Raw genomic sequence first — 26,632 nt, 5'->3', positions numbered from 1 at the left:
GGCGGCCGCTGCCGTTATCGCTGCTTCTCTTGCCTTCTGTGTCGCGTGTACCTTTTCTCTGTCTGCTTTTTCCCTGTCTCTCACTATCTCCCTCTGTGCCTGTGTGTGTGTGTCGACGATTGAGGTTCACGACGACGCTGCTGCCGCTCCTGCTGCCGTTACCGACTACTCCAGCACTGGCGTTTCGTTTACCACTCATTTCGTATCTGGACTTGTCTGCTCTGCTCTCTGTGTTGAATGTGTGCGTTTGAATGGTTATGTGAGCCTGTGTGTACATGTATGTCGGCCTGTCTGTCTGTCTGTCTGAGCGTGTGTTCGTGTGTGAGTGTGTGTGTGTGTATGGTTTAGAGCAGAAACTACAACCACTCCTGCTGCTGTCGCCGCTAAAACCAATACTGCTTCCACTTCTGCTGCTACGAGGAGGAACAGCCGACAGCGTCGATAACATACGGGCTGCTGCTGCTGCTACTGCACTGCTGCCCATAGATAGCAGAGACACAGACAACTGCTGAACTCTCTGCTGTGTGCTGCTGCGAATCGTGGCTGCTGCTGCTGCTGCTGCTGCTGCTGCCTGTTGTTACTCCAGTAATCATCGCTACTGCAGCTAATTTGCTTGCTTTGTTGGCTGGCAACGGCTGGTTCCTTGCCTTGCCTTGTCTTGTCGTCGTGTATAGAGTCGTGTTGACGAAATCGCTGCGCCGCGATCGAGCTACGGGGCCAGCAAACCAGCGACTTCTGAGACGACTGTCTCGCCTTGTTTTTGTCCCCTGAGTGTGCTATAGCTGCTATAAGTGCAGCGGTTCTGTGTCTGCAGGCTCACCTAGCATTTTATTGAGAACCCTATATGCTCATGCATAGACACAAGCACACAGTCACAGTGTAATAGTAGATAGTCGCAATCGACATTGTTGCGACGACCCGAGAAAACCCCCTCCCGATCCCTGAAAAAGAAGAAAAACCAAACGAGTTGTTAGTAGCAGCAGCCTACTTGATTCGTGTCTACGACGTGTCTGGAGAACCAGCCAGTAATATTAGTTGAGGCCAGCGGACGCGTGACTGACGAGTTTGTACTGGGACTGCGGGGCAACAAAGTTTGTTCTCCGACCGACCGACAAACACATCTCGTTCAGTCCTTTCTCAGTTGCTTTCGCTCTCTCGCGTGTGGGTCTCGAGCGAACGGACTGCAGCAGCAGCAGCGTTCGTCGTCGGTGAACACACATCCTTAGGTGCTGCTGGTGCTGCTGCAACAGGAACATCACAGCAGAACGAAACGAGTGCGGTCGACGCGCCGAGAAGCAGTGTTAGTGCCGTCGCGCGTCGTACTGTGATTCAAGCCGGCCGTTGTTGATATTGGTTACTTGGTCGATTACAACCGCCCCTACGGTGACAACGACAACAACGACAGCTGCAGCATTAAACAGCGTACGGAGGAGACCGTAAAAGAAGCAAACAGTTTTTTCCAACGAGAGAATCGAGGTAGCCAGCCGCATCGTCGTGTCCCGCATCGGCCACACAGTGGTGGGGTGTGGTGTGGTGGTGGCTTGCGTGTGTTTTGTGCCCCCCAGAGTGCGCTAACAGCGAGTCTCCTACGAGAACAGCGAGTTCGTCTCACCCCTAGCGGAACAAAGCACCTCTCACAGTAGAGGTTCCTCCCCACCCCCTCGACAGATAACAAATAGGCTAGTCTAAGCGAGTTTATATAGTATCACAGTGAAGTCACGTCGCCACCGCTGATTAGAGATACAGAACGCCACTGCCGCGCATACGAAGCATAGTACCCCCAGATCGCACGGATCGGATGGTCTCTGCAGGCACCGTTTCTCAAAAAACTACCTAACACACAACGACACAAAATGGAATCGAGTCAAAGTGCACTGCTCCTACGGAAACAGCTTAACGGTAAGTTTTTCATCGTTTTTCGAAGTTCCTGTGCGCTTTCATTTCGTCATGATGGTAGTGAGTGCTGCTTTCGACGCTGACGACGGAGAAGTGAGTTTAATAAGTTAATCTAAGGATGCCAGTGTTAATAAGAACAGAATGAATAGTTATAATGCGCACCATTTACTTGTGTTGAATAACGCGGAAAAGATACCTGCCGTAACCGAAGGCAAATGTCGGAGTCGGAGCTAGGTGAAAAACGTGCTGGTGGAATGAAGTTTTAAAACCAGGCTTATCGTTTGTCGTAAATATTGCGTATATTCATATGTCACTGTTGTACGGTATGATTAGCTCTCACTGTGTGAGTATGCATATAATGCGCACACTCTTCTCTCCCTTGTAGAAGGTCCGTGACCGTGACAAATACCGAACGAGGGATTAACTCATGAAAAGCTTTTTCTGGACGATAACTAATAGAGAAATTCTATCAAATATCACTTTCAGCTTCGATTATATTAAATTTTCGGTGTCATAGATCAGCAATCAATAGCTTATGAGTTGAAAAAAATCAATCTAGAATTGAAATTTGGCTAACTATACTGAACAGAACTGTAATAGGGATTGAGTTTACAAAAAGAGATCTATTTATGAATGATTTGATCCTGCTAATTACAGAAACGGTCTGTCAAACTGCTTTCCTGAATTTCGACGAGCTGGCTTTTTAGTCTTGTAAAATGGTTTGGTGGACTGACGGGCTTCAAGTGAGAAACATTAGAATTATTAAAATTCTCAGACCGAAAACCACATAAACATCTATTTGAAATCGAATATCAACCTGGGATATCGATTAAGTCCTTTGCTCTTTTTTTATTGGTATTCAGATATTACCACTAAAAATCAGCTAGTTATTTGTTGATGAAAACACGCGGCTGTTAGCGCATTGCACGCTTTCCTGCTTTTCATCCTGGTACCATCGCGTTCGTCTCTAGCGTTCGAGTTCGAACTACGACGAAGTGGTTCTGTTGTTGTTGTTGCAGTTGTTGCTGAGCTGGTAGTCTCCTATCGGCAAATGGGCATTTGTGTCGCAATATTTTTGACAGAGTAGGTCTAAGGTTGAAAAAAACCTTTCATAGAAAGGAGTGGTCAATTTCCACAAGTCTTTTCAAGTGAACTATTTGGCTCTAATTTCCAAAGGTTCGACGTGTCGTTTTTACATCTTACAGTATCTGTGCGAACGGTTATTGAGGCAATATCGTTTACTCTTCGTATAAACGCGATGTTAAGACAGAGAGGCGATTGAAGAGTGCCCCATCCTTGATCTCCGAAACATCGCCGGTGATCTATGAAACAGCAGCGCCACAACATTCTCGGTGAAATTCCTATGTAATAATGCAATCGTTTCTTAGGGCAGAACTCCTAGTATCGCTGTAACTAGGCCGATTTGTATGATAAACTCGTATTTCCCGTTAAGCAAAATAAGAGATCGATAGTTTCTACCACATTTAAACATTTCTTTTAGTTGGCACGATAGAGGTTGTTTGTGCTAATTTGCGAACTTAAGACGCTGGTAGCCTAAAACCTCTAATATCTTTGATAACGGTATTTGCATAACAGTATTATGACAAATTTAGCTATACGAAGCCCGCTGGTCCACGTGTTTGCAAACAAATGACACATGGAGCCAATACGTCGAACATTGTGAATGGTAGGATAGCTACGAATCGCAATTATACTTCTTGCTTTTGCTCTTTTCTTTCGCAAATGGATAGTTTTGTGAGATTTTCAATATATTTTGTCAGTGTGGGGCTTTTGGATTAAGTTTCTTAGATAAAAAGAAAATCTAACGTCGGCTTCTATCCAAAACTAATCAATTGTTTTTTGCGTATCTTGCCATATACTGCTTACGCCTTTTCTCATGAGGCTTACGAACACTTTTTATTAGTCTAAGTTAGAGAATGTTTCTGCATAATAAAAAAAATCTCTGGAACTCATTTAACAATTAAAAGTATTAAGTTGTACGGAGTTGTTTATCACCCATCGCCGTTTTAAGGTATGGAAGTATTTGCATCATATAAATGAAATACGGAGAATATGGGACTAAAATCAGCTTTCAGTGTATTTTGTCTCAATCCAGATCGTAACTGCAGAGTAGTGGAGACGTTGTCCGTAGTCTACGAGTAATCAAACGACTCGTGTACTATCGATTACCGCGCCAGCATTCTGTGAAGTTTTTTAGAGATTCGAGTTTTAGCAACATCGGCCGTCTCTAGCATTTGGTATTTCGAGGAATATTTCGTATTGCAATATGAGCATCATCCTATGCCCGATTACACTAGCAACTGCCACTGAAGTCGTGTTTGTCAACGCTATTCTTTCTTATAGTACTTTTCTGATGAGCAGCACAGGTTCACTCATGCCTCGTCGATAACAGTGCGCTTCAAACCGATTCTTCGCCCATTATACTCTGGTAAATCGTCTTTAGGGTAGCATCTGTCCTGAACTCACGTCATGATAAACCCATTTTTTGCTTTTTCTCCTCATCTTTAGTGCTTTTGTTACAATTTCATAACCGAAAAATTTTATATTGAACCGACAGAATGCATATTTTTTATTACTTATTTTGCTCGAAAATTTCTATCACTTGGCACTATCATAATCATTAGTTTACGTGGCTAGTTCTCAGTAGTATTTGTATCCGCCTTCGACCCTAGACTACCTCAACATTCGTAAATACGTTGTTACCATTACACAATTATAGGAGCTGTAATGAACCACTGGTTTGCTGAAGGTTTCCGTGCCAAGTATTTCCACGAGTTGTGCAAACTGTGCAATGCGGGTTTTCGGTGGAAAGCGTTGTCAACCTCGGGAAATAGGAACCTAATCTCTGAGCTCTGGTTTTTAGTACTGAATCACTTCATTGCCTCTAAGCGCATCATTTGCTTGCAACACCCAATAGCTTATAGTCGTAGATCGCTAAAGACTTAGTGCAAATAAATTTCGTTTGCGTGATGGTAAGTAGTTTTTAAGTCAACCCACCAAATAGCTCCGAACAGCCTGATGCTGCACAAAACGTGATGATAATCGTTCAGTGGTAATAAAAAAATATTTGTACATTTTATTTGTAGTGCTTAAACCTTTCACTGTAATCACGAAACCAATCGCTGAAAGTAATAGGAAAAAAATCTGTAGACGTCGTATTGCAGTGCTCGCCCATTATATTTTTTGTTCTTAAGGTGTTTTACTGTATGACTGTATAGCCGAAAGTTTCCCCCATAGCATCTCGTTGTTGTTATTGGTTACAGAGTTGAAGAAGAATCCAGTGGAGGGTTTTTCAGCAGGTCTTATTGATGATGTTGATATCTACAAATGGGAAGTGTTGATCATTGGACCTCCAGACACACCCTATGAAGGCGGATTCTTCAAGGCCCACCTGCTCTTTCCTAAGGAGTATCCCTTGCGCCCGCCAAAAATGAAGTTCATTACCGAAATCTGGTAAGCAAGGGTTGCGATTCTAGCACTCACGGCTGGGCAAATAGCAGTAATTGTGCCTTATATTATTATGCATATTTTATTTACAGTGAATTTTGTCAACATTGCCTCATTCTCGGTCGAATTATTCAATCTGTAGTGAATGATCTGATATGGAAAGTAACGTTAGTGAGGTGTTTAAATGCTCGTAATCATGTGTCAAGCAAAGGTAAAATCAAAAAGCGTTATGATTAATGTACAAGAAGAAACTCTGCTAAAAATATTTTTTTTTGCTGAAATTGTATTTCTTATATTATCTTTCTTCTAACAGGCATCCAAATATTGACAAGAATGGCGATGTTTGCATCTCAATTCTCCACGAACCCGGAGATGATAAATACGGCTATGAACAGGCCAGCGAGCGCTGGTTACCCGTCCACACCGTCGAAACCATACTTATTTCGGTGAGATTTTACAAATTTTTCAAGTTTCTTGGCTTTGCTAGCCTTTGTGCTTCTAACTTCTTTCCGGATTCTGTAGTCTTTTTTGTTTTAGTGGATAGGAAAGCAAGTACAGTTTGTCTAGGTTGTCTGTATCGTACGAAACTCCAAGGAAGAATGACTATGTCTAAAAAAAAAATCCCTTGGTGACATTAGGTGACATTATTTGAAAGGTATGTAGCAACTATTGACAAAGGGCGTCTGCAGGATTTCTCGCAAAACATTGCATTATGAAAACATACTAAAATCAAAATATGTATTTCACATAGTTTTCCTGGTGCCTATTTTTCGCTCCCTACGTGGGCATATATGTTGTGGGGCTTCATTTATCAACGAACAAATTAGAGGAACGACCTCTGCGGTATGAGCTTTATGATTTCAAATTGCAATACAAAATCGTTACCGAATACAGTCATGCTTATGATTTATTGACTCCAGTGAAATTCCTACAAAAAATTTGTAGGATTGTTTCGAACGTCGCTTAAATCACTTAATAATGGTTTGTCATGTGATCACTGTATTTGGCGTTCAGGTAATCAGTATGTTGGCCGATCCTAACGACGAGTCGCCAGCCAACGTCGATGCTGCCAAGGACTGGAGAGAGAATTATGCTGATTTCAAGAAGAAGGTCGCACGCTGTGTACGACGAAGCCAAGAGGAATGCTAGTAGAAAAGTCATCGTTTAGTGGGGAGAAACCCAGGCTGCAGGCGTACTTTACAGAACGAATGCAGTTTGGGTACAGCTTCTTGCCTTCCCCACATTTTCTTTCACATACAACAACAGCAACACTACAACAAATAATGGTAACAACAACCAGCTTTGAGAAAATATCGTCGAAGAAATCCTAATAGCAATAGTCTTCTAATTCCCTTTATCAATAGGCAATGAGTGCGTTCGAGTAGTATACACGTTTCTTTTATCCCTTCACTTCCGATGCTTTTCCCTATCAAATACCATCCCAAAAAAAGATGCTCATTAGGCCAACGAACTCATTTGGAAAACAAAGCCTCCAACATGAACAGCCATCTGTTTATATCCATGCATGCCAATGTCGGCCTTAGTAGCAGATCATAATGATGAAGTGCATTTTCCCTGGATATATTCCCTTGGTATTTATACTAATAGTGCTGAAATTTTATAGCCCGTACTGACAATGGAAGTGCGTCGTGATGATGCCGATGAAAAATACTAAGAATCGCAAAAACATAGCTTTCTGATGGCTACCGAATGATACTTGCGAGCTATGGGAGAAAGGACAGCTGATTAATTCTAGTAGGGAATAATGCATGACTGAATTATATATATCGGATGGTAGAGAAATAATGGTGGAAAAAACAGCAAACAACGCTGCAAAACATGTTCAAGATTCGTGACGTAGTGGAAGCGCGTGAAAACAACGCACATGTGGTTTTTTAGATATTGACATGGAGAGATAATCAATATGATAAAATGCAGCATGTAACATGCCATTCCATGGTATGATAAAAAAACAATGAGCGATTGCTACAGTGATTCTTCACGATTTAAATGGACTTAATTATTGTTTTTGTAGGACGGTATATAGATAGTCTGGTCTTACCAAAAAAAATTATTCCGTTTAAACAGCATGATTGGATACAGGGGAGACTCGTGCGGAAAAGTGTCGAAATTGGGAAGACTTAAAGGACAAGTGAACGCTGGATGACTGACCGGTAGATAAAAAGCGTAAATTATTGTTGTTTTAGCAAACACTATATAGGATACTTCAAAACTCGGAAGTCAATCTTTGAAAAAATGGCAAAACGTAGTAGACAAAGAATTTTTCCCAATGGGATCAATAGGCGCAAATATTCATTTCACCGTTACAGGTTGAAATTTGTGCAAAAGTGGCACCTCCACCAAATGTCAATTTTAAATACATGTAATTGCGTGACAGTCACTACTTCGACTGGGAAACCGGAAATTTGCATATACAGAGGTAATCTTGCGCTTAAGTTATCTGGGTTAAAGCAAACGGCAGCAATGGATCCAAGAATGCAAACATTGTATTGGTCACGTGTGCTTATTTAGTATTGTAATGGGATTACTATAAGTATTTTCCATTACGGTCGGTAATTAAAAACATGTGCACAAAGGTAAAACTTCGTTCAACTCGTTCACTTACGTCAAACGCCCACTAAAGCTAGCAAAGAACTACCAACAGATGTTTGGAATGGCGACCATTAGCCATAACACAGGGTCGATACCGATAAAGGAAATGGAGAATATTAAAAATGTGTTCTATCACCTCTTGCGAAGGATGATTTTTACACAGTTCAGTGACTTTACTGTGTTCATATCGTGGAAAAGCATATATGAACCTACTACATGGTGCAATGGATTGTAATGCGCTTGCCGCATGACGAGCTTCTAGTAAAAAGGTTTTCTTAATTCGACGAGTGTCGGATAGTTGTGTCGTGTGTTCCATCGCATATATACACGATTTTATGAAACGTTGTCATTTTGCAACAGTAAACTGGGCTCTGGTCGGCCCAAAATAACAAGAATTCCACTCTTAGGTTATAAGGTCATATAAAAAGTGATGGACGACTTTGTACTAGCGACAATTATCGGCAAAATATTATTTATATTCACAGGATGTCTACCCAAGAAGACTGTACCTATATAATCACCCGCGAGTTCCATCTATAAAGATGAACTGATTAGCCGCGGTGCGCGGGGTTCTATCGCTGAATCTCGGAAAAGAGAGCAGTCCGCACGGACCTACACATGTGAAGCATTGGTGGACCTACTAGTCCGCATAATACACGGCCGAGGCACATGAAGACTGCATTTCGATAAACTTTCGGAGAGACATAGTTTACAGCTTTCAATTCTATTCACTATCCCTTTGTAATAAGGATAATTAGCACCTTTTTTGGAATATTTTGCTAATTGTCACCTCCCAATATACTTTGAACAAAATGTGCTTCGAATGTAGCATCATGGGGTGCCAGCGCATTTCGACGGTGCACCGTGAATTTTTTTGACTCGACGTTTAAAGGTTAGTGGATTGAGCCAAGGATCCGCTGTATGACCGCCGCAATTCCCGACTCAACAGGTCTTTATTTCTCTGAAGACACGTAAAATTTTCATACTTATTCGCAAAAGCGTTGATTGAGGGCATATTTGTTACGTCTATAAAACGTCGGAAAAAATACATCAGTCTACTTCTCGTCGGTATCGGTTTTATTTTGAAGTCAAAATGGCGTCATTGAACGCTTTTTATAGCACATTAGCTTTTCACCTAAAGAATCATTTACCCTTCGAATTCCAGCATATATCAACTTGTACAAAAGAAGGTATGTCATTATACCCTAAAATAGGGATTTTAACGTTCTGTTAGTTTAAGCGGGGTTTAATTGGTGTACGATAAAAGGTAAAATGTTATATTCGCCTTGTTATATAAGATACCGGACCATAAGACAGGCTAAGCAAAGTAATAAATATAGTCTTTGTATTCTTGGGTCCACTACTATTAAACGTCCTTCTACGTAGACATATTTTGCTTTTAATCGAAGGAGTAGTCACAATACTATTTACTCCTTATCTGTAATTGATGTCTCTCGAAGTCTAGAAGGTATTGCTTTTGCACAAAGTTCCGCGTTTAGCAATATTATAAATATTAACGCCTGATGATCCCACCGGGACAAACACTGTAGCACTTTTTTAAATATTGAGTTCGAATTTGGGACACCTCGTAAAATGCAAGATACATTTTTATTAACCTAATCATTTTTCTAGCATGATTATTATTATTGAGAGAATGAAAGGTAGAATGTAGTATACGTATTAATAAGTATGAAAGTATGGTACGAAGTTATTATCATTACACAGGTTCATTATAACACGACAGAACTCGCCAGTCACTATGATCGCGTGCACAGGTGTCGATACTACCTGGGCACTTATACATACATGATTATGGATATCTAATAAGAAATAATAAATGTATCCCTATATAGATACAGCATCTTTATAGTAGACAGTACAGGTAATCTATACAGTACATTCAGCTACAATAAATTGCTGGGCTAGGGGAAGAAAAACAGAAAATAATGCAGGCGCCATGGTTAGCGTTAGAATTGAGTAACATGCCACAACTTCGATTGTCATATACATCCTTTACGTGTATGCCATATATTTCGCAAGTTGTGAGTCACGGAAGATTGTATCTAGGAAAAAAAACAAGCGGAAAGGTCCAGTGAAGCAAAATAAAAAGATGTTAAACCGTCTCGGCAAGGCGAAGGACCATGAAAAGTTCCGGGAAAAAATTGCCACAAGAATCAGTAATGCATGTAAAGTGCTGCATGTAAAGCCCGTCGTGTCTAAAAAATATGGGATTCCAATAGGTTAACGATTCTGTCTCAAGTCTCAAACTCGATTTTGTAAATTACAACCCTTTTCGAAGTTCCCGATTTTTGAACTGCTTGGTTGTTGATTTGGATAAACATACTTCAGTGTTCGCAGTAATGATACTTAATGAAAGCCGTGCTGATCTCATACGCTCCTAATAAAGGGGCGCAAAGATGATTGCTGTATGTACATGGGTACTCGTTTACATTCGATAAGGTAGTGGTAAAGAGGTGGACAAAAACTACTGTTTTTTTCGTTTATTGGAAGATACTATCGATACACTCCGCAATTAATATAGTATCATCAAAATGTGCCGTCGAGAGTAGTTATATTTCATCGCGAGGTGAAGGGCGCATAAGGAACAACTGCTGCTGCTGCGGCAGCTGTCGCAGGACCCTGGTGCGATCAAGGCGAATTTCTAAGCCCAATCCGCATGTAACGTTTTGTCCTGATCGGAGACTTATCGGGCGATGGTTCCAGCACTTCCGTCAATAAACACGGATGCGCTCGGGGAAGTTTAACCATACAATCGTTGCTGTTTTGTGCAAGTGTTAGCCCCATTTAGCTTTCAACTACACAGCCACAATACATTATAAGCTTTCTAAAACACAGCCTCAATTTGGCTTATGGTTAACCTATAGGTTTCTAAAGCCTCATCGCATAAGTGGTTATATGTACACCTCTTGGTATTGGATGAGCTGATCTTGTTCGAGTCGCGTTATTTTTTGTTCTCTTAAAGCTTTTATCATCAGCGTAGTCCCAAAATAGAACATAAGCAGTATTCGCATATAATATCTTCGAATAGAAGAAACTGAAAACACCACATCGTGATCGGAATGAGCACTTACTCGCCTAAATCATTTACACAATCACAGGAAAGTGAGTTTTTTGCCATAGCTGTGACCAGAAGAGCTAACAATTGGTCATACCATTATATTTTTCTTGATTTTAGCTCTTCGTCTCCGGTGAGCCGAACTATCCGGGAAGGTATGATCGCACGCAGAGAAATTACATCACCTATACGTCACTTATGCGACCTTCTCCCCAAACCCTTAAGTAGAAATGACCACGGACAGGACGAACGGCCTCGGTATTGACCTAAATAAGCTCAGATTGAGCAGAAGCACCCAGAAAGATGGAAGTAATTGCGACCATGACGCTAGCACACACAAAATCGTTAGAGATATCTAGATAGTAATAACATTATTATGAAATAACATAGCATCATTTGAGTACGACGAATAACGGCGCGTAGAAGAGGACAAGCAAATTAAGAGTCTAGTGACAAATAAATCATCGAAACATGTAACACGGCAAACTTAAAAAAAATGTAGACTAAAAAAGGCAAAATAGGATCACTTCCCAAACCAGCCGAGAAGGTCTTCGAGTGGATCTGCGCTCTGCCGGTCGAAAGACAATGTTTAAATGCGGGATGAACGCAAGACGGGCATACGAGAATGAAGTGAATTGCAAGCAGGTCAACTGATTGCTTTGGAATTAATGATGACTGTGAGAATAAGTATAGCAAGAACTAAGCGTATATGACATACCCAAATACAAGGAGAATAAGGCAGCCTTCCATTAAATAAATACCTGGATGTTTTCACGGCTGATGGAGCACGGCAGCCTGCGAAATGCCAAAACAAGAGCTGAAAACTACTGTGGTCTATAGACTGAACGGCTGACGAGTGCAAAGCGTTTCGATGTGAATGCGGCATTTGTGGCCTATTGGGAAAAACGCAAGTCGCATACTAAAAACGGCTTATTAGATATCAACTACATAAACACACATGCTAAGTTGCGGAAAATGTAACGATGCACACATTTTAAATATGTGGCGCCAGTTATATATTACATATATAACAAAACATGTATGTATAAGAATAATGTAATAAAAATGGAAATAATGGCTAAGCAGCCTAAGGTTGCACTTCGCAGGCGTCATGTGCGGCTTTGAAAGATGAACCGACGAAGATCCGTGACACCTTAGATCATGTATTGATTGACAAGTCGTTTGGATAATGAGGCAAAATCTCTTTTCGTCTTTTTGTTTATCTATCTCTAACCGAGCTGCGATACATCGATGTGTGCTGTAATGTTTACCAAGAAAAATAGACGAAGGAATGGAAAATGCAAAAAATATATATATATAAATGAGACGAAAAGAAATTGAAGATGAAGGAAAATTGGCAAGAGTGACAGCTACTTCAACTACAATATTAATAGCAAGCAAAACAACAACAATATTAATAAATGATATTTTCGAGTTAATTACCTGTATCGTTGTTTTAGCGTACTTAGGGTTATTTATTGCATGCAAATTATCACCATATTTATTTTTACGCAATTCAACATGATGTACTAAGCACACCTTTTCTTTGCCGTTAATTTAACTACAATGATTCGTTTATGTTACATAACTGTAGCATACGCCGTCAGTTATATTGTTGCGATTAGCCTGCTCTATTTAACCCATTATATAACTGCAATAATTTCATCAGACTGTTTAAGTATGTCCACTAGACGGCTCTAACGAAGCCTAAATTTGTCTCACCTTAATATTGTGTGCTGACTCATACAGGTCTCCTTTAGTGTTTTCTGATTGACTCTGTCTAGAATTTAGGGAACTGAAAGAAGCTATTGGCCTACCGAGTGGCCCTCGCAGTGATTTTTTGTGATTGATAAAACTGGCTATCTCTGAAAGCTATCAAGTCCTGAATTTTTCTACAGTTTCTTTTACAAAAATATTTGCACAGACTATATCAAATGCTTCCGGTACGTCATCAAGCCTCAAGGGTTTTTAATCGTCTTTTACAATAAGCAGTCGTACATATTAATTTAAATAAAGATACGACAAACATGTTATGACGATTTTGTATATTTTGGTTGAAATGTGGACATTACCAAAGCTTAATGGTATCGTAATTATTCTTTTTTAGTGGTTTTTTAATAGTTAGTAGTTTAGAAAACAACATTATTTCTATATATTTCTTTTGATTCTGTTTCTAGGACGCCGCCAAAGTCTACAAATCTTTAAATCTTTTTGTTTGTTAATAAATGGAGCCAATGGAGACACAAATGAATATACATGGTGCTTTAAAAATAATTTTTTTTTGCAAAAATTAGCTATACTAGTCGCTTCAACTTCTTGACTAAAATTTATAAGGAAGTCGTTCCAAACAGAAATACTAAAAGGCAAGTCGAAATGTATTTTTACCCCATAATTACCTTTTTTTACCCCAAAAAGAATCTGTTAACGTATTGCACATGTCTTGCACTATTATTCAACTCGTCGAGATTTATCGTGGATAAATCTCGACGAGTTGAATATATATCGACGAGTGAATAATGACCTCTATAGACTTTCATATAGTTTTTTCTTTTTATCTCAGTGCCACATCCGCAAATCAAAGCTACTACTATCGGTTGTTAGCCTTTTTCATTCTGAAATATTTATCTTAGCTGTAAATTTTTTTTATATTTTCTTAAGCATTTTTACTCCACCTTCCGCGCAGACCTTCTCATAAGAGATAAAATTCTCTAAAAAAAAATCAATCCAATACAACTATTCCATAGAAGTCAGTTCATGTGATGGAAAGTATAGATGGATGGTATGTGTGTAGAAAAGCTGTGCCTCTACCATATTAATTCTAGATATTGATTGCTTTTGCTATATATGGTTCCTGGACTACAAATTTAAATAATATAGGCCTGAAATACAGCGGGCTAAACATTTTCGGTACCCTATCATTGATATAGATGTGCGTCAGTTTCTTCATTTCAAGATGGATGCCTTATTTAATGTACCCATAGGAATGCTTGTTTGAAAAGCTAACGCCTATAGGATATAACTTATGATAACTAAGTGGGAAAAAAATTAACTGGAAATCGTTTTTGTTTTTTAGCCTTATTAAACACAAAATATTATTCTCGTAGAGGACTGTCCAGAATTTGCCACAGATTTTGGAGCACTTTTTACTTTTTTTATTAGCACATTATTGTCGTATGTAGTATACTTTTTATCACCCATCATAAACCGCTTCAAAATGTTTCAACTGATTTGACTTAACTTCCCTTTTGTAGAACTTCGCAGACAAAAATACGATCGAGTAAGTTATTTAGCTTCAATTCATGTGACAGCCAAACATCATGCTTTTATTGGAGCCGACTATCTTCAACTAATTTAAAACTATTTGGCGATATGTTTACGTGCCTGGCGATATCACGGTTACTTACGTATCTTTCTTGCTTAACTTTCCCAATAATTTTATCGATTTTTTCTGTAATGGGTCAACCACTACTATGAGATCTCTTCCCAACAAGATTTCCACAACGAAAGCGTCAGAGCCATCCTGGGGGCCATTTCTTTCGACAACATATCTTGATCATAAACAGTACAGAATGTTTTGTAAGCCAGGCCGGGGCGTTTATGCCTTCATTGTAATAAAATTGCGAAGTATGCCAGATTTTTGCCGAAATTTTACTTACTTTAAAGCCACTCTACATCTAGTTGAATACAGACAGTCAAACAATTTTATCATGTTTGCTACTGCGGTGCTTTACGGAAAGAGGCAAAGTTTTTGTTGGCACGTGAACGGGGTGCATTGTGTGCATTCTTGCATTCTGATGTCGTGTTCCTTTCAGGAAGTGACTAGCATTCCTCAGACGGACAGTTAATTTCATCACACATAGCCTTTCGACCATAAATTGTCAAGAAAACAAGATGGCAAGCAAGCTGCATCAGATAAAATTTAATGATTGAATTAGAGAGGATTCCTATAAATAAGATAGGTTATGCTTATACCATTTATCTATAGTTCTGAGTATTTACTAGTATAGGATCGGTAGGGAGAAACTTGTAAGCAACTGAAAGAAACCATTGCAAGCTACCCCCGTGCTATAAGAACTGGGTTGATGCTGTAATGTTCCGTTTCGACTGCAGTTCCTTATATTGTAACCACAATTAATACAAAAATCTAAGACAAAATAAATATGACTATACAACATTTTCTTGATTCTGTCTGTACGGTGAACTTCCACTGATTTTCACACCTCATCGTTAAGATCCCATTACTGCGCTTCGTCCGGCGGCGCGAAATATACAGTCAAGTAAACAATGGAGCACATATGTACTCAATTACTAAATATAGCTGTTGCAATTACTTTTAGCATGCAGTTGTCATTTAACAAAATATTTTTGTTAACTCTACGGTACCCTTTAAGATTGCTACGTCTAATTATAACACGAATATTAATATTATTACCTAAAAAAAACGTTCTTGGAAGGCAGCTAGCAAATTTCGCTTCGAACGATTTAGAAGGAGACTACCGTGCCCTTATTTGGAACCAAGCGCACATGAAGCTGCTGTTATCTCTAATAATATGGTAGCGGAAGCGCCGTAAACCGTCACTGTATAGAAATTTATCAACTTAACCGCAACAAGAAATCAAGAAGGGATGTTGCGAAACTTAATATTGGAGATAACCATTGTTCAAAATATTGCACTTGTACGAAATACTAATAACCTTATTTTCGAAACTGACAAAATTCAACGATCGATGGTGATACTAAAAATTGAGAAACTTCAATTTTCGGCGAGTCAAACGAAGTAGGAGAGCTACTTATAATTTTATCCAGACAACCTCAGAGACTACTTCTAGAAACGGCCGTTCGATTATGGGTCAGTCAACCATGTTTTGGGGTTCGAATCCTATCGTCGACACATTTCGTTTCGTGCAGGGAGCTATCCGTCTGATAAAATGGCTAACAACGGTGCCGGACGTTGAAGTTCTTCAATCTTTGTGCACTGTACAACATAGCGCTTACGGGCTTTCCTTAGAGAACAAATATCGATAACGGTTTTTATAAAAAACATGCTCTCCCCTTCTTATATATACCAATTACTATAGATGTAGCACGTGTGTATGGTCGTTGATTACAGTATGTTCTGTTATATGTCAAATTATTTTAAATGTTATTTTTGGCGTATGAGTTAATTTCGTTAAGCATGTATTTTCCTTTACCCACATGTAGCGGTGATCACTAAAAACGACACCGATCGAAACTGTAAATCTTTTTGTTTTCATTATGAACCTGTCAGAGTTGTTTAACTTCACAAGTGACCATTTTAGTATAATAAGTAAAAAAAAAATAGTAGTACAAATTACTGTGTTTCTCAATTAGACTAGAAGAGCGTTCATTAGCTAATAGAGTCATATCTGATTTGTTGAACAATTATTTGATTTGAAAAACTATTTTATATGCCTAATAAAATTATTTCTATCAATACGTCAAAAAGCATTTTGTTCCGTCTTAGAAGGCGTTATCATACTTGTATGCCTGCTCCAATTAAACTGTTCGTATTTAGGCATCCTTCTGTATTAACTGGCATCCTGTATATTACATTAGGCTTTCATATAAGCTTAGATGGCTTAGACATTCATCACTGAGTATCCAAATTTATAGGTCGGAAATGTTATCAGGTTTTTTGCAGTTGACTCGGATCAACTTGCCCAATTCAGTCGTAATGCTGGCCGGTACCAAGGTGTGTTTGGGAATCGAATCTGAATTCAACACGTCTGGCGAACTGGCGTCCTTTTTGTTCCTAAGAATCATAACATTTTAATTGAATATATCCAAAATAGCCGAATCAAAATGTATTTAAGCAACTCACATTAAATTGGAGGCAAAAAAAAACAAGCAAATGTACTTCTGTGAAGCTACAGAATTTGAGAAAAGATCAGAAAAATTAAAGGGATAAAACTAGCTTTCTCTCAAGAGAAGGAAAGCTGGAGGTAATTATGCGATTTGAAAATGCTTTCACTAGCCCTTTTTGCGGATCCGAATTACTAATGATTGTAAACTAGCATTGGATACCTCATGTTCATTACGCTGATAAACCACTTGATTGTGGCTCGATCCATTAGACTGGCATAGAATTTATATATTTCTATAAAAATTACTGCCGGTAAAGATATTCGAGATTTCTGCTTCAAACACATAACGTGTCTTACTGCATATGTCGACACATAGCTGTCGATCGTTCTGCTAATACTCATTCTTATCTCACTGCTATAATAAAGAGGCTATATTTTTATTTAAAATGCTACCGCAGCTCCCAGCGCCACCATTTATCAATGAAAAAATGCTAAACTTAAAACATTGGCAAATTTTCTCTCATCGAGGTGCCAGACAATAATAATCACTTGGTAGAGTTGACCGCAAACATGGCCACGTATCCAGAGAGCACAATAGCAAACAGTTGGATAGATTTGACAGACTCTTGCGAAGAGGATCTTATCGAGGACAGCATGCGTACCGCTTACAGTCAGACGGGATCTTCACTGGGAGAGACGATATATGAAACGCCACTTTCGCAAGAAAGTCCCAAAGTTTGCACTCGACACGCTCGAAACCACCACGACTTCGCCACGCAAACTGAAAGTAACGAAGCTGGTACTAAATCTATCTTGACGATAAATCACACACGTGATTCTGCTCCTACTCAAATGGTCGTGCCTATTGTCGGACTCTGTCTACGAAATCGGCGTGTGATTTTCGACGTATACTTCATTCACGCTTTTGTCCTTGTGGCGGTCTATGCGCTGATATGGAGGATGTTTTCGTGGCTTATGTGACGAGCTCTATTTTTCAGTGATTTTTTTTACCTATATTGACCCACGACTGAAGATTTGCACGGGCATTTGAAAGCGGGAGTCACTTAAACGGTCACAGAAAAACCTGCTCTTTTAAGGGTAACGCATATTAGTTGAGGGAGTTGCCTTATTTCAAGATACACGAGTGTGCTTACTAACCACACACAGAATAAGTAAATATCATACGCGATTGCGCGCCGAGTAGCCCATTTTTGTCCTGAGCTAGACGGAATGATATATACAAACTGGAAAATAAAAAGAGTTATCTAGTGTATTTTCTCATAATAAGCAAAATTATTTTCTGCACCAGTAAAACTAATTTGTCTTCAAAACTTGCGAAAGATCGCCAAATGCTAGATTACCGCGAGGATTTTTTCGGGAGTTATCCACGTTTTGGAAGGAAAAAATGATGCTTTATAGAAAATTTTCTCCGAATGCACTCAGATTATGAAGAATTTTGCTTTTCATTTTGTGTAATGAGTGGTGAATTTTTATAATGTTTGTGTTCAGGGCGTCTGCGATCATGTAAATACGCCTGCCCTGTAGAACGCTAAATTGATCCATTCTTGGTGGGTCATGTTACTTTATGTAAAGCATGCCAGAATGAAGGGACAATTTCCTCCCGTTTGCCGGCGCTTAGGCTGTGGCTTTAAAGAGCTCTTTCTGTATTTTCTTGTTGGCGCTTACAATTGATTATTTAACAAGTAATTCATATGTATTCGCCATTGTAAAATATATTCAAGTTACGCATTTATTTGTGCACTATGTTTTCGAAACTCTCTCTTTTTACGGTATATAGTTTAGGGAATTGAATTATCCGAGTATCAGGTGGCGCAGATACCAGTGCCGACTCCCGTGTGCAGCCACGGTATTGAACTTGAGTTTACTAATCTATATCATTCTGAACCAATAACCGAACAAGTTCTAGCCTCTGCAAGAGACATTTTGTAGCAGAACGTTTCTGTGAAACCGCACGCTATTACATTTCACTGCACTGACGTTAGACGTCTTTCGAGTATTGCAAAATGCTGGCTCTGGTTGTGGATGGATATTTTACCTGCAAAAAAATTTGCTCTTATTAGTTATCGTAGTAAATATTCTACCAGGTCTGCACCTGACACTGACCAACATAACACTTCTAAGTTGCTAACTGCTTTATCCACTCACATGAATTGTTTCTTCGTAGGTTGAGATAAACAAAATTTAATCAAATGCCACATTCTACAGGCGTGGCTACAAGTTCTCGGTAGAATGACCTGTGGATGACTTACATGAGCGATGACCGCTTTTAAAAAATCAGGATCACGTAGTTCAAATAAAAACACCTCAATGCATGCAAGGTCTGGTAATGCTGAGGTAGGTATCGTTGCTACAACTTGCGGTACAAGGCAGAGAGGTGCATATACATCTATTTGATATACACCCGTCAAGCATTGCCTTAAATTACAGGTGAAATTTGAATCTGGATAAGCCATCTCATATCATGTAATACCAGACAGTTCATAAAATTACCATATGTGGACTTGATAGAACATATTTAATAGCATGATGCCAGTATCACCATCAACTATCACGAACGATAATGTCACTCGCAAATTCAACGTTGTTTGTCTACTAAATGAACCCAGTTTCACTTAACTGACGCCTCCATTGTTTGGGTATTTCCGGTGTCATTACGTTATATCTGTGAACTAACCGACGGTAGGTGACTATGGGTAGCGACGATGCGCCAACGATCCCACTTGATGACGTGCAGAAGTTTGTCGCAAATCTGGGTTCTGATGAGAAAAAGTGGGCCTCTGTGCCTTACGCAACTCAAAAAGCCTAATGTGGTGATGCACTTAAAGGATGTCACAGAAATTATTATAATCGCGCGTCACGCGAATGTCGCAGAAGTCTGAAGATGATCAAGTAGTAATGATCAAGATGCTAACAAAAGCCAAACTGAAATCAATGGTGTTATCGAATGCGTTGCAAAATTAACAACAATATTTTAATGAGTTCCAGACAAAAATTACCCACTTAAAAGCTTGGTAGCTTGTCAGTGAGAGCGAACAGGCACAGTTAGAAAAGCAACATGACGAATAATCAATCAGATTTATTACTTGAAACTAAAATGTGCAAAACGCCAAATGCGCTTCTTCAAGAAGCTGAAATTGCACAAATTATTCGAAATCGCAGAAGAAAAGCTTGCCTATCACTACGATAAAATTGACTCAATCGGGAATAATTTACAAAAAAAAAAGAGGAAAGACTTACACACCCTTCACAACACCTGAAAACGCTTCGACACCAACTCGTTCCCGTTGGTATATTGTAAAAAACACTTTTTATCGAGAGCATCGTGGAACCACCAGAGCTGTTTTGAATAATCCTTTTCGATAGTCACTCAGGTGGTCCTTCGCAAGCTGCCTTGACCCGTCTACCTGACATTGCTGAGAAGCCGTACCTGGAACCTCGTTGCAGTTAGTGCTGAGCTAGCTCACGAAGGTGAGGAAAAAAAAGCCCCTAGTAACAACAAAACAATCCCAGACGGTTTACAAGAAATGGTGAATTTATCAACACCTGTTCTATGATAGGTCTTTACGCATCCTTTATATTCCTACGTAAAGTGACAGACACCGGTAATATCCAAGGAGGTGACAAGATATCAGTTTCTTTCCAACAGATTTCGTCCTCGGGTGGATTTCTTACAAATAATAGTGTAGTGCGTCATAGAGATTAGCTAACTAGGAATGTTTTTAAATTGACTTTCGAATATTTGATTTGCTCTCTTGTGTGTCAACATATTGCGATCTTGGAAGTCATTGAAGTTTTGCTACAGGACCAGGAATTCACGCTGCGTTTGTATTGGTCAGTTGTTGGGAAAAGTTGTATTTGTCGCAGTAGCCATAATTAACTGCCCGAGGAATAATTGCCTTTTGAAGAACTTCGAAAAAAATTCGTCGACGGCCCGATCGATGTAGCGAGAAGTCTCAACGGAACTGAAAATCCAAATCAATAGACGACTCGCTTTTAGCATCTCTGCTGCATGCCACTTAGTACGTTGAAAGGTCACCTTCGAAGAAATGAATTCCTCGTGAAAACTTTTTTTTTTGGGATTTTTTTGGGGAAATTATGCATGAAAAAGGATTACGTTTTTGAAACCTGTCTACTGCTTTAGTATGGAACGATTAATGAGTTGAGTCATCGAAGGGAGACATCGGTTTTGAATTAACATAAAATAGCTACAGGTCACCACAACACACGTTTGTCTTCCATCGATAGAATGCAGGCCGGCGTTTAAAGATATGCGTAATTATACAACGGCATTCTGAAGTATCGGTCTAAGGTGTTACACTGTATAGAACGGCACGTGTCACTCGGTCTACAAAACAGTTACGGAACAATAGTTGGTTACATTTGTAGGTCAAAGGGGGATTTCATTCAATTGAATATAATCACCAACCAATTGCCTGTAATTTGCTCGTTATATGAACGTAACTAGAGCTTTGGAAGTACAAGAAAGAAATAGGCACAACAAAAACTATCGATCTATGACAATGATGAGACAAGTCGAAAGGCCGGCCCATATTTCCATTTCGAAACTAACCTTCTTTATCGATCGATAAGTACATGTGAAGTTTGGAAATTATGCCTCAATAATTATCCAGCTAAATATAAATATGATAATAATAAATAGACTCCTCTTTCAGGGCGTATGAAATGTGTGATTGACAACAGTGCCTTAAATTGTTCCTTTGGTTTCTATGAGACGGTTAATGAACAAATATCATATTGTTTTTATTATTTTAACAGCGTGGATTTACCGTAGACTTTCATACGCTGTAACTTGTCTACGTTACGCTAGCATTAATTAGCTTACTAGGCCTGTAAGTTAGCAGCATTTGCTGCTTAGATAATTTCAAACATCTTAACCAAAAAAGTTACCCATTAAAGTCAAAAGTTACACATTTTATATGATTAAGCCTAAGCTTAGGCAAGATAGAAGCTTTACCATTGAGTAGATTTACATTCTGGCGCCTTTAAGCCCAACTTTGCCATGTCAGCAAGATTGATGCATCAGTCAAAGTCAAGGCGAGCTGTAAAGATAAAGGTATTAGAATATGATCGCAAGCCAATCTACTACAAAACCCACAATCGTCATTCATGAATATGTAATTAAAGCCCAGTCTATGACGCACCTAACAGCGCTATTCATAGCCTTTAGCCATTTCGACTCCTCCGTATTTTGAAAGAAGGCGCGCTCCTCGTAGCGCCGACAATTCAAGCGACCACGGAAGCACCCACAGCGAAAGATCAGCCCCGTCTCATCAGCATTATTATAAGAGCGCCAGGGTCTGTAGGCATTCGCTCATGGTTTTTCAGCGACCTTTGTGCTAATACAACAGTTGCAAGGATGTTGAGGGCCGTGCAGCGTGCGTGTTCGTCGGTTCTAAAAGCATCGAAACCGGCACCGGTCAACCTTGCAAAGGCACAAGCCGGTGTATCAGGACGATGTTTGCCAATTCTCTACGCCGCCGGTGAGTTCGAGCCGAAGTTAAGCTACGTTTCCGTGAGTTGGCAGCTCGCGCCCGGTGTGCCGTAGTCCCCCTCTGCTAGCTATGCTTTTTTTGTCTTCGCCTATGGCCAAGTTGATATTGCGGAACGCCAACCATGTTCCGGCTATGACACGGCCATCAGTGTTTCGTCTACTAAATTGGAGAAAAGATGATCCGTCAATTGCTCGAAAATCGTGTGAATGTTGCGTACTCGATAAGGTTTCGCGCTATTTAGGACCACCGAGGTAATCGAGACTTGCCGTTGGAGTCGCGAACAAAGACAGGCAAACAGCTCGTCCTTGTATGACCCCCCTGCCGTAGCAAAGTTTGTCACGTTCTATGTCAAGTTAGGTCATCTGCCAGTGATGTTAAAGTACCTTGTACAATAGAAAGTAAAGTAGCATTTTTTAGTTTCGGTTATCGCTTCGCCGAAGTGTGCTGACCCCTTACACTCCTCGACCTAGAGGTCTATCATGAACTTTTGCTGAATAAAGGCAGTACGTTCCTGTGGCCGACCGGAATGGACCCTCTTACCTCAAAATGCAATGTTATGAGATCGAGGTTTCGTACCGATATAGCTTAGTCTGAGCGTTCTAATTGATTTTTCCACATCTAAATAGTCTCGATTAGCTCGTTTGGTGGGTACCATATTTGTGTTCATTGGCCACCAGCAAAGGGTCGTAGGTTACCTCACAAAGTATATAGCGTGTACAGCAGAACACTAACTTCATATGCTTATATATTTATTTTTGTCTCGAACCGATACGAATTTGTAGCAGAAGCAATTGATAGCAGATACTAATATTGTACGTATTGTACATGATCGCACTACGTACTGTTATATTGTAGCACTTATATGATTAGTTGGGTTCTTTTTAGTTGCTTTGTGTGTATAATGAAGGTCACTTGCAAAAAGCGTCCATTACTTAAGAAGTAGATACTTTTTGATGCTGGATAAGCCTGGCCTAATAGGGGTCAGTCATGCATATCTGAAGGAGACCTTTGTATCTGAAGGACACATTCATATATGTCTAAAATTTCGTTTGTCGTCTCTTTCGTAATCGTCGAATAATCACATAGCAAATATGTTAATTTCTATCTATAATCGAGACTTTATATATATAGATCCAGTTTGCCAACTTGTAAGGCCGAACACCTGTATTAGTCTGCTGGATTGTGCCATACTTTTAGCAATAAAACAAGAAAGAGTAGAATCCACTAGTTTAGAAACGTTGCCCATGAATTGCAGCTTACACAAAGCATTTGTAACCTAGCTGTCCTCTACAGAGACATTTTTGCAAGCACAATAAAGAACACTGAATTTGTTCGTGAAATGACACTGTGGCAGCAATTGTCTGTTTCAATTGTAAAATGTGAATTGTTTGGCATTATTAAGTAAGTTATGTGTTGGTGTTCGTTTGATGCCGCAGACAAGAGGGGCGTTGCCGCTCAAGCCCAGGCTAAGGCTGGCACTAATGGACGTATTGTGGCCGTCATCGGTGCCGTCGTCGACGTGCAGTTCGACGACAACCTGCCGCCTATCCTGAACGCTCTCGAAGTGGAGGGCCGCAAGCCCCGTCTCGTTCTCGAAGTGGCCCAACATTTAGGAGAAAACACCGTCCGAACTATTGCTATGGATGGTACCGAGGGCCTGGTGCGTGGACACAAGGTTGTTGACACTCAATCCCCCATTAAGATTCCCGTCGGCCCTGAAACCCTTGGCCGTATTATGAACGTCATCGGTGAGCCCATTGATGAAAGGGGCCCGATTAATACTGACAAATTTGCTGGTATCCACGCCGAGGCTCCTGAATTCGTGGAGATGTCCGTCGAGCAGGAAATTCTGGTAACCGGCATTAAGGTCGTCGACTTACTCGCCCCATACTCGAAAGGTGGTAAAATTGGTCTCTTTGGAGGTGCCGGTGTCGGCAAAACTGTACTTATTATGGAGCTGATTAACAATGTCGCCAAGGCCCACGGAGGTTATTCGGTGTTCGCCGGTGTCGGCGAACGTACTCGTGAAGGTAATGATCTATACCACGAGATGATTGAGGGCGGTGTTATCTCGCTCAAGGACAAGTCTTCGAAAGTATCGTTGGTGTACGGTCAGATGAATGAGCCCCCTGGCGCTCGTGCCCGTGTCGCTCTGACAGGTTTAACAGTCGCTGAGTACTTCCGTGATCAGGAGGGCCAGGATGTGCTGCTTTTCATCGACAACATTTTCCGTTTCACCCAAGCCGGTTCTGAAGTGTCTGCTCTGCTCGGTCGTATCCCGTCCGCTGTGGGATACCAGCCTACCTTGGCCACTGACATGGGTTCTATGCAGGAGCGTATTACCACCACAAAGAAGGGTTCCATCACCTCCGTACAGGCTATTTACGTGCCTGCTGACGATCTGACTGATCCGGCTCCGGCTACGACCTTCGCTCACTTGGACGCTACCACCGTGCTATCCCGTGGTATTGCTGAACTGGGTATCTACCCCGCTGTTGACCCCCTTGATTCCACCTCGCGTATTATGGACCCCAATGTCGTTGGACAAGAGCACTACGACATTGCTCGTGGCGTCCAGAAGATCCTGCAGAACTACAAGTCGCTCCAAGATATCATTGCCATTTTGGGTATGGACGAATTATCTGAGGAGGATAAACTCACCGTCGCTCGCGCTAGAAAAATCCAGAGGTTCCTTAGCCAGCCTTTCCAGGTACAATTTTCTCTTCTCGTGATGATAACACGCTCATATTTGGTTTAGAACTCTTCACTGTTATATCGATATCATGAAAAGACGTGGCTTAAATGCAGTTGTTGCTATCAGTTTCTATGAAACACAGCGAAAAGAATATACTTACAGGCTACTTCAAATAATTGTTTCCGCACATTTGTTTTTTTACAGGTGGCTGAAGTCTTTACTGGTCAAGCTGGAAAATTTGTTCCTATCAACGAGACCATCTCTGGCTTCAATATGATTCTCAAGGGTGAACTTGACCACTTGCCCGAGGTCGCATTCTACATGGTGGGTCCTATCGAAGAGGTCCGTGAGAAGGCTGAGAAGCTCGCTGCCGAGGTTTCGACCTAAACTTCTCTTTGCATGAGTGAAAGAAACAAGAAATACATTGCCATTTAGCAGTGGAATAGAGCAGTCATAAGCCGGTATCTATGTGAAATAGAACTGATGGATATCGAAGTTCGGATGATTTTAGGAACAGTAATAAGAATGATGATAATTTAAGAAAAAAAAAACGAAGAAAGAATAAAACTGACACATACTACTATTCCTGTTACGGCCACAGCAACATCAACCACAGCAGCAAACAACAGCGCCAACATTAACGGCCCTTAACTGTGCCTGACGTTCTAAGACATCATCGTTCGACATCACTGTTAATTCATGTAATTAGTCTTTCGCAAAAATTAATTAGTCCAAGCTACCCAATAGCCTTCAACATTAACTGTTAGACATAACTGAATAATCCACAGCGTAACTGTACAGGACTATTTACATAAAACAAAGATGTCCAGTAACAGGTGAAGTATGAGAATGTAAATAGAACGTTAGGCATAGTAGAACAGCGAAGCACAACTGTATGGAAACAATGTGAAAAATGGGTGCGACTAGATTGAGGAATGAATAAAGAAAAGTCTCATCAATAAACAAGACTTCTTCTGTTTTAGAGAATGCTCATAGTGTTATCATTTATTTCGGCAGCATTCGAAACTATTTAGGGCAGAGTGGAAAAGTATACCAGGCAATAAACCGTATCGAGGCTTACGTGTTGAATCAGGCAATTTATCAGATGAATTTCTCATACAAGACAACTTCTATAGGGATATTGAAAAGTCAGCTCTTTCGTGGGAAGTTTTTGACGAAATGACTACCCATCTGTTGATAGCGTCAAACTTGTTCTAACTATTATCGGCTGTAAGGTAATAATATCAACTTTTATTATTACTATATTAATTTTTTCTACAAAGGAGAAGCTCGAAGCTTTACTCTGCCGGCCATTTTAATTCAATCGAACAAATTTTTTTCTCTAAAGCTGCCGTTCTCTGGATTGGTTGTGTTTTATTTTTGCAATCTTAGATCTATATATTAAATAGTATTCGCTGTGGAATGTTTACTATGGCTGTATTGGGTATCTTCCCTTATACCTGATAGAAGGCCCAGGGAGATACGTATGAAAGAGCTTGCCGGTTGTACCTACTTAAAGTTGTCC

General features: G+C 40.1%; 2 protein-coding genes across 4 annotated transcripts; both read left to right on the top strand.

The window, feature by feature from the left end:
* Positions 1-438: 438 nt before the first annotated feature.
* LOC111265515 (ubiquitin-conjugating enzyme E2 G1) lies at positions 439-12,492 on the top strand. Of its 3 annotated transcripts, none has more exons than XR_002683493.2 (5): positions 440-1,899; positions 5,181-5,370; positions 5,678-5,810; positions 6,379-6,650; positions 11,174-12,492. XR_002683493.2 is itself a non-coding variant. In XM_022842277.2 (4 exons), the coding sequence occupies exons 1-4, from the start codon at positions 1,854-1,856 to the stop codon at positions 6,511-6,513; spliced, it is 504 nt and encodes a 167-aa protein (XP_022698012.1). In that variant the 5' UTR covers positions 439-1,853; the 3' UTR covers positions 6,514-8,274. The 3 variants fall into 3 exon arrangements, 1 of the variants encoding a protein (XP_022698012.1); XR_002683499.2 differs by lacking the exon at positions 440-1,899 and adding an exon at positions 3,206-3,248; XM_022842277.2 differs by lacking the exon at positions 11,174-12,492 and having other exon boundaries at positions 439-1,899; positions 6,379-8,274.
* Positions 12,493-22,217: 9,725 nt separating this feature from the next.
* On the top strand, positions 22,218-26,094 carry LOC111265524 (ATP synthase, beta subunit). The gene is made up of 3 exons (XM_022842291.2): positions 22,218-22,400; positions 23,849-25,122; positions 25,312-26,094. Exons 1-3 carry the CDS (start codon positions 22,277-22,279, stop codon positions 25,492-25,494), a joined length of 1,581 nt encoding a protein of 526 aa, XP_022698026.1. The 5' UTR covers positions 22,218-22,276; the 3' UTR covers positions 25,495-26,094.
* Positions 26,095-26,632: the final 538 nt, after the last annotated feature.

Source organism: Varroa jacobsoni, unplaced genomic scaffold, assembly GCF_002532875.2.
Source record: "Varroa jacobsoni isolate VJ856 unplaced genomic scaffold, vjacob_1.0 scaffold_103, whole genome shotgun sequence".
Classification (NCBI taxonomy): domain Eukaryota; kingdom Metazoa; phylum Arthropoda; class Arachnida; order Mesostigmata; family Varroidae; genus Varroa; species Varroa jacobsoni.
This window is presented reverse-complemented; position numbering and strand designations above follow the sequence as displayed.

Coding starts and splice junctions, on each gene's coding strand:
- LOC111265515 (XM_022842277.2), top strand. CDS start 1,854: ATGGAATCGAGTCAAAGTGCACTGCTCCTACGGAAACAGCTTAACG. Junction 1,900..5,180: donor CCTACGGAAACAGCTTAACG/GTAAGTTTTTCA, acceptor TATTGGTTACAG/AGTTGAAGAAGAATCCAGTG. Junction 5,371..5,677: donor AAGTTCATTACCGAAATCTG/GTAAGCAAGGGT, acceptor TTCTTCTAACAG/GCATCCAAATATTGACAAGA.
- LOC111265524 (XM_022842291.2), top strand. CDS start 22,277: ATGTTGAGGGCCGTGCAGCGTGCGTGTTCGTCGGTTCTAAAAGCATCG. Junction 22,401..23,848: donor GCCAATTCTCTACGCCGCCG/GTGAGTTCGAGC, acceptor TTGATGCCGCAG/ACAAGAGGGGCGTTGCCGCT. Junction 25,123..25,311: donor TCCTTAGCCAGCCTTTCCAG/GTACAATTTTCT, acceptor GTTTTTTTACAG/GTGGCTGAAGTCTTTACTGG.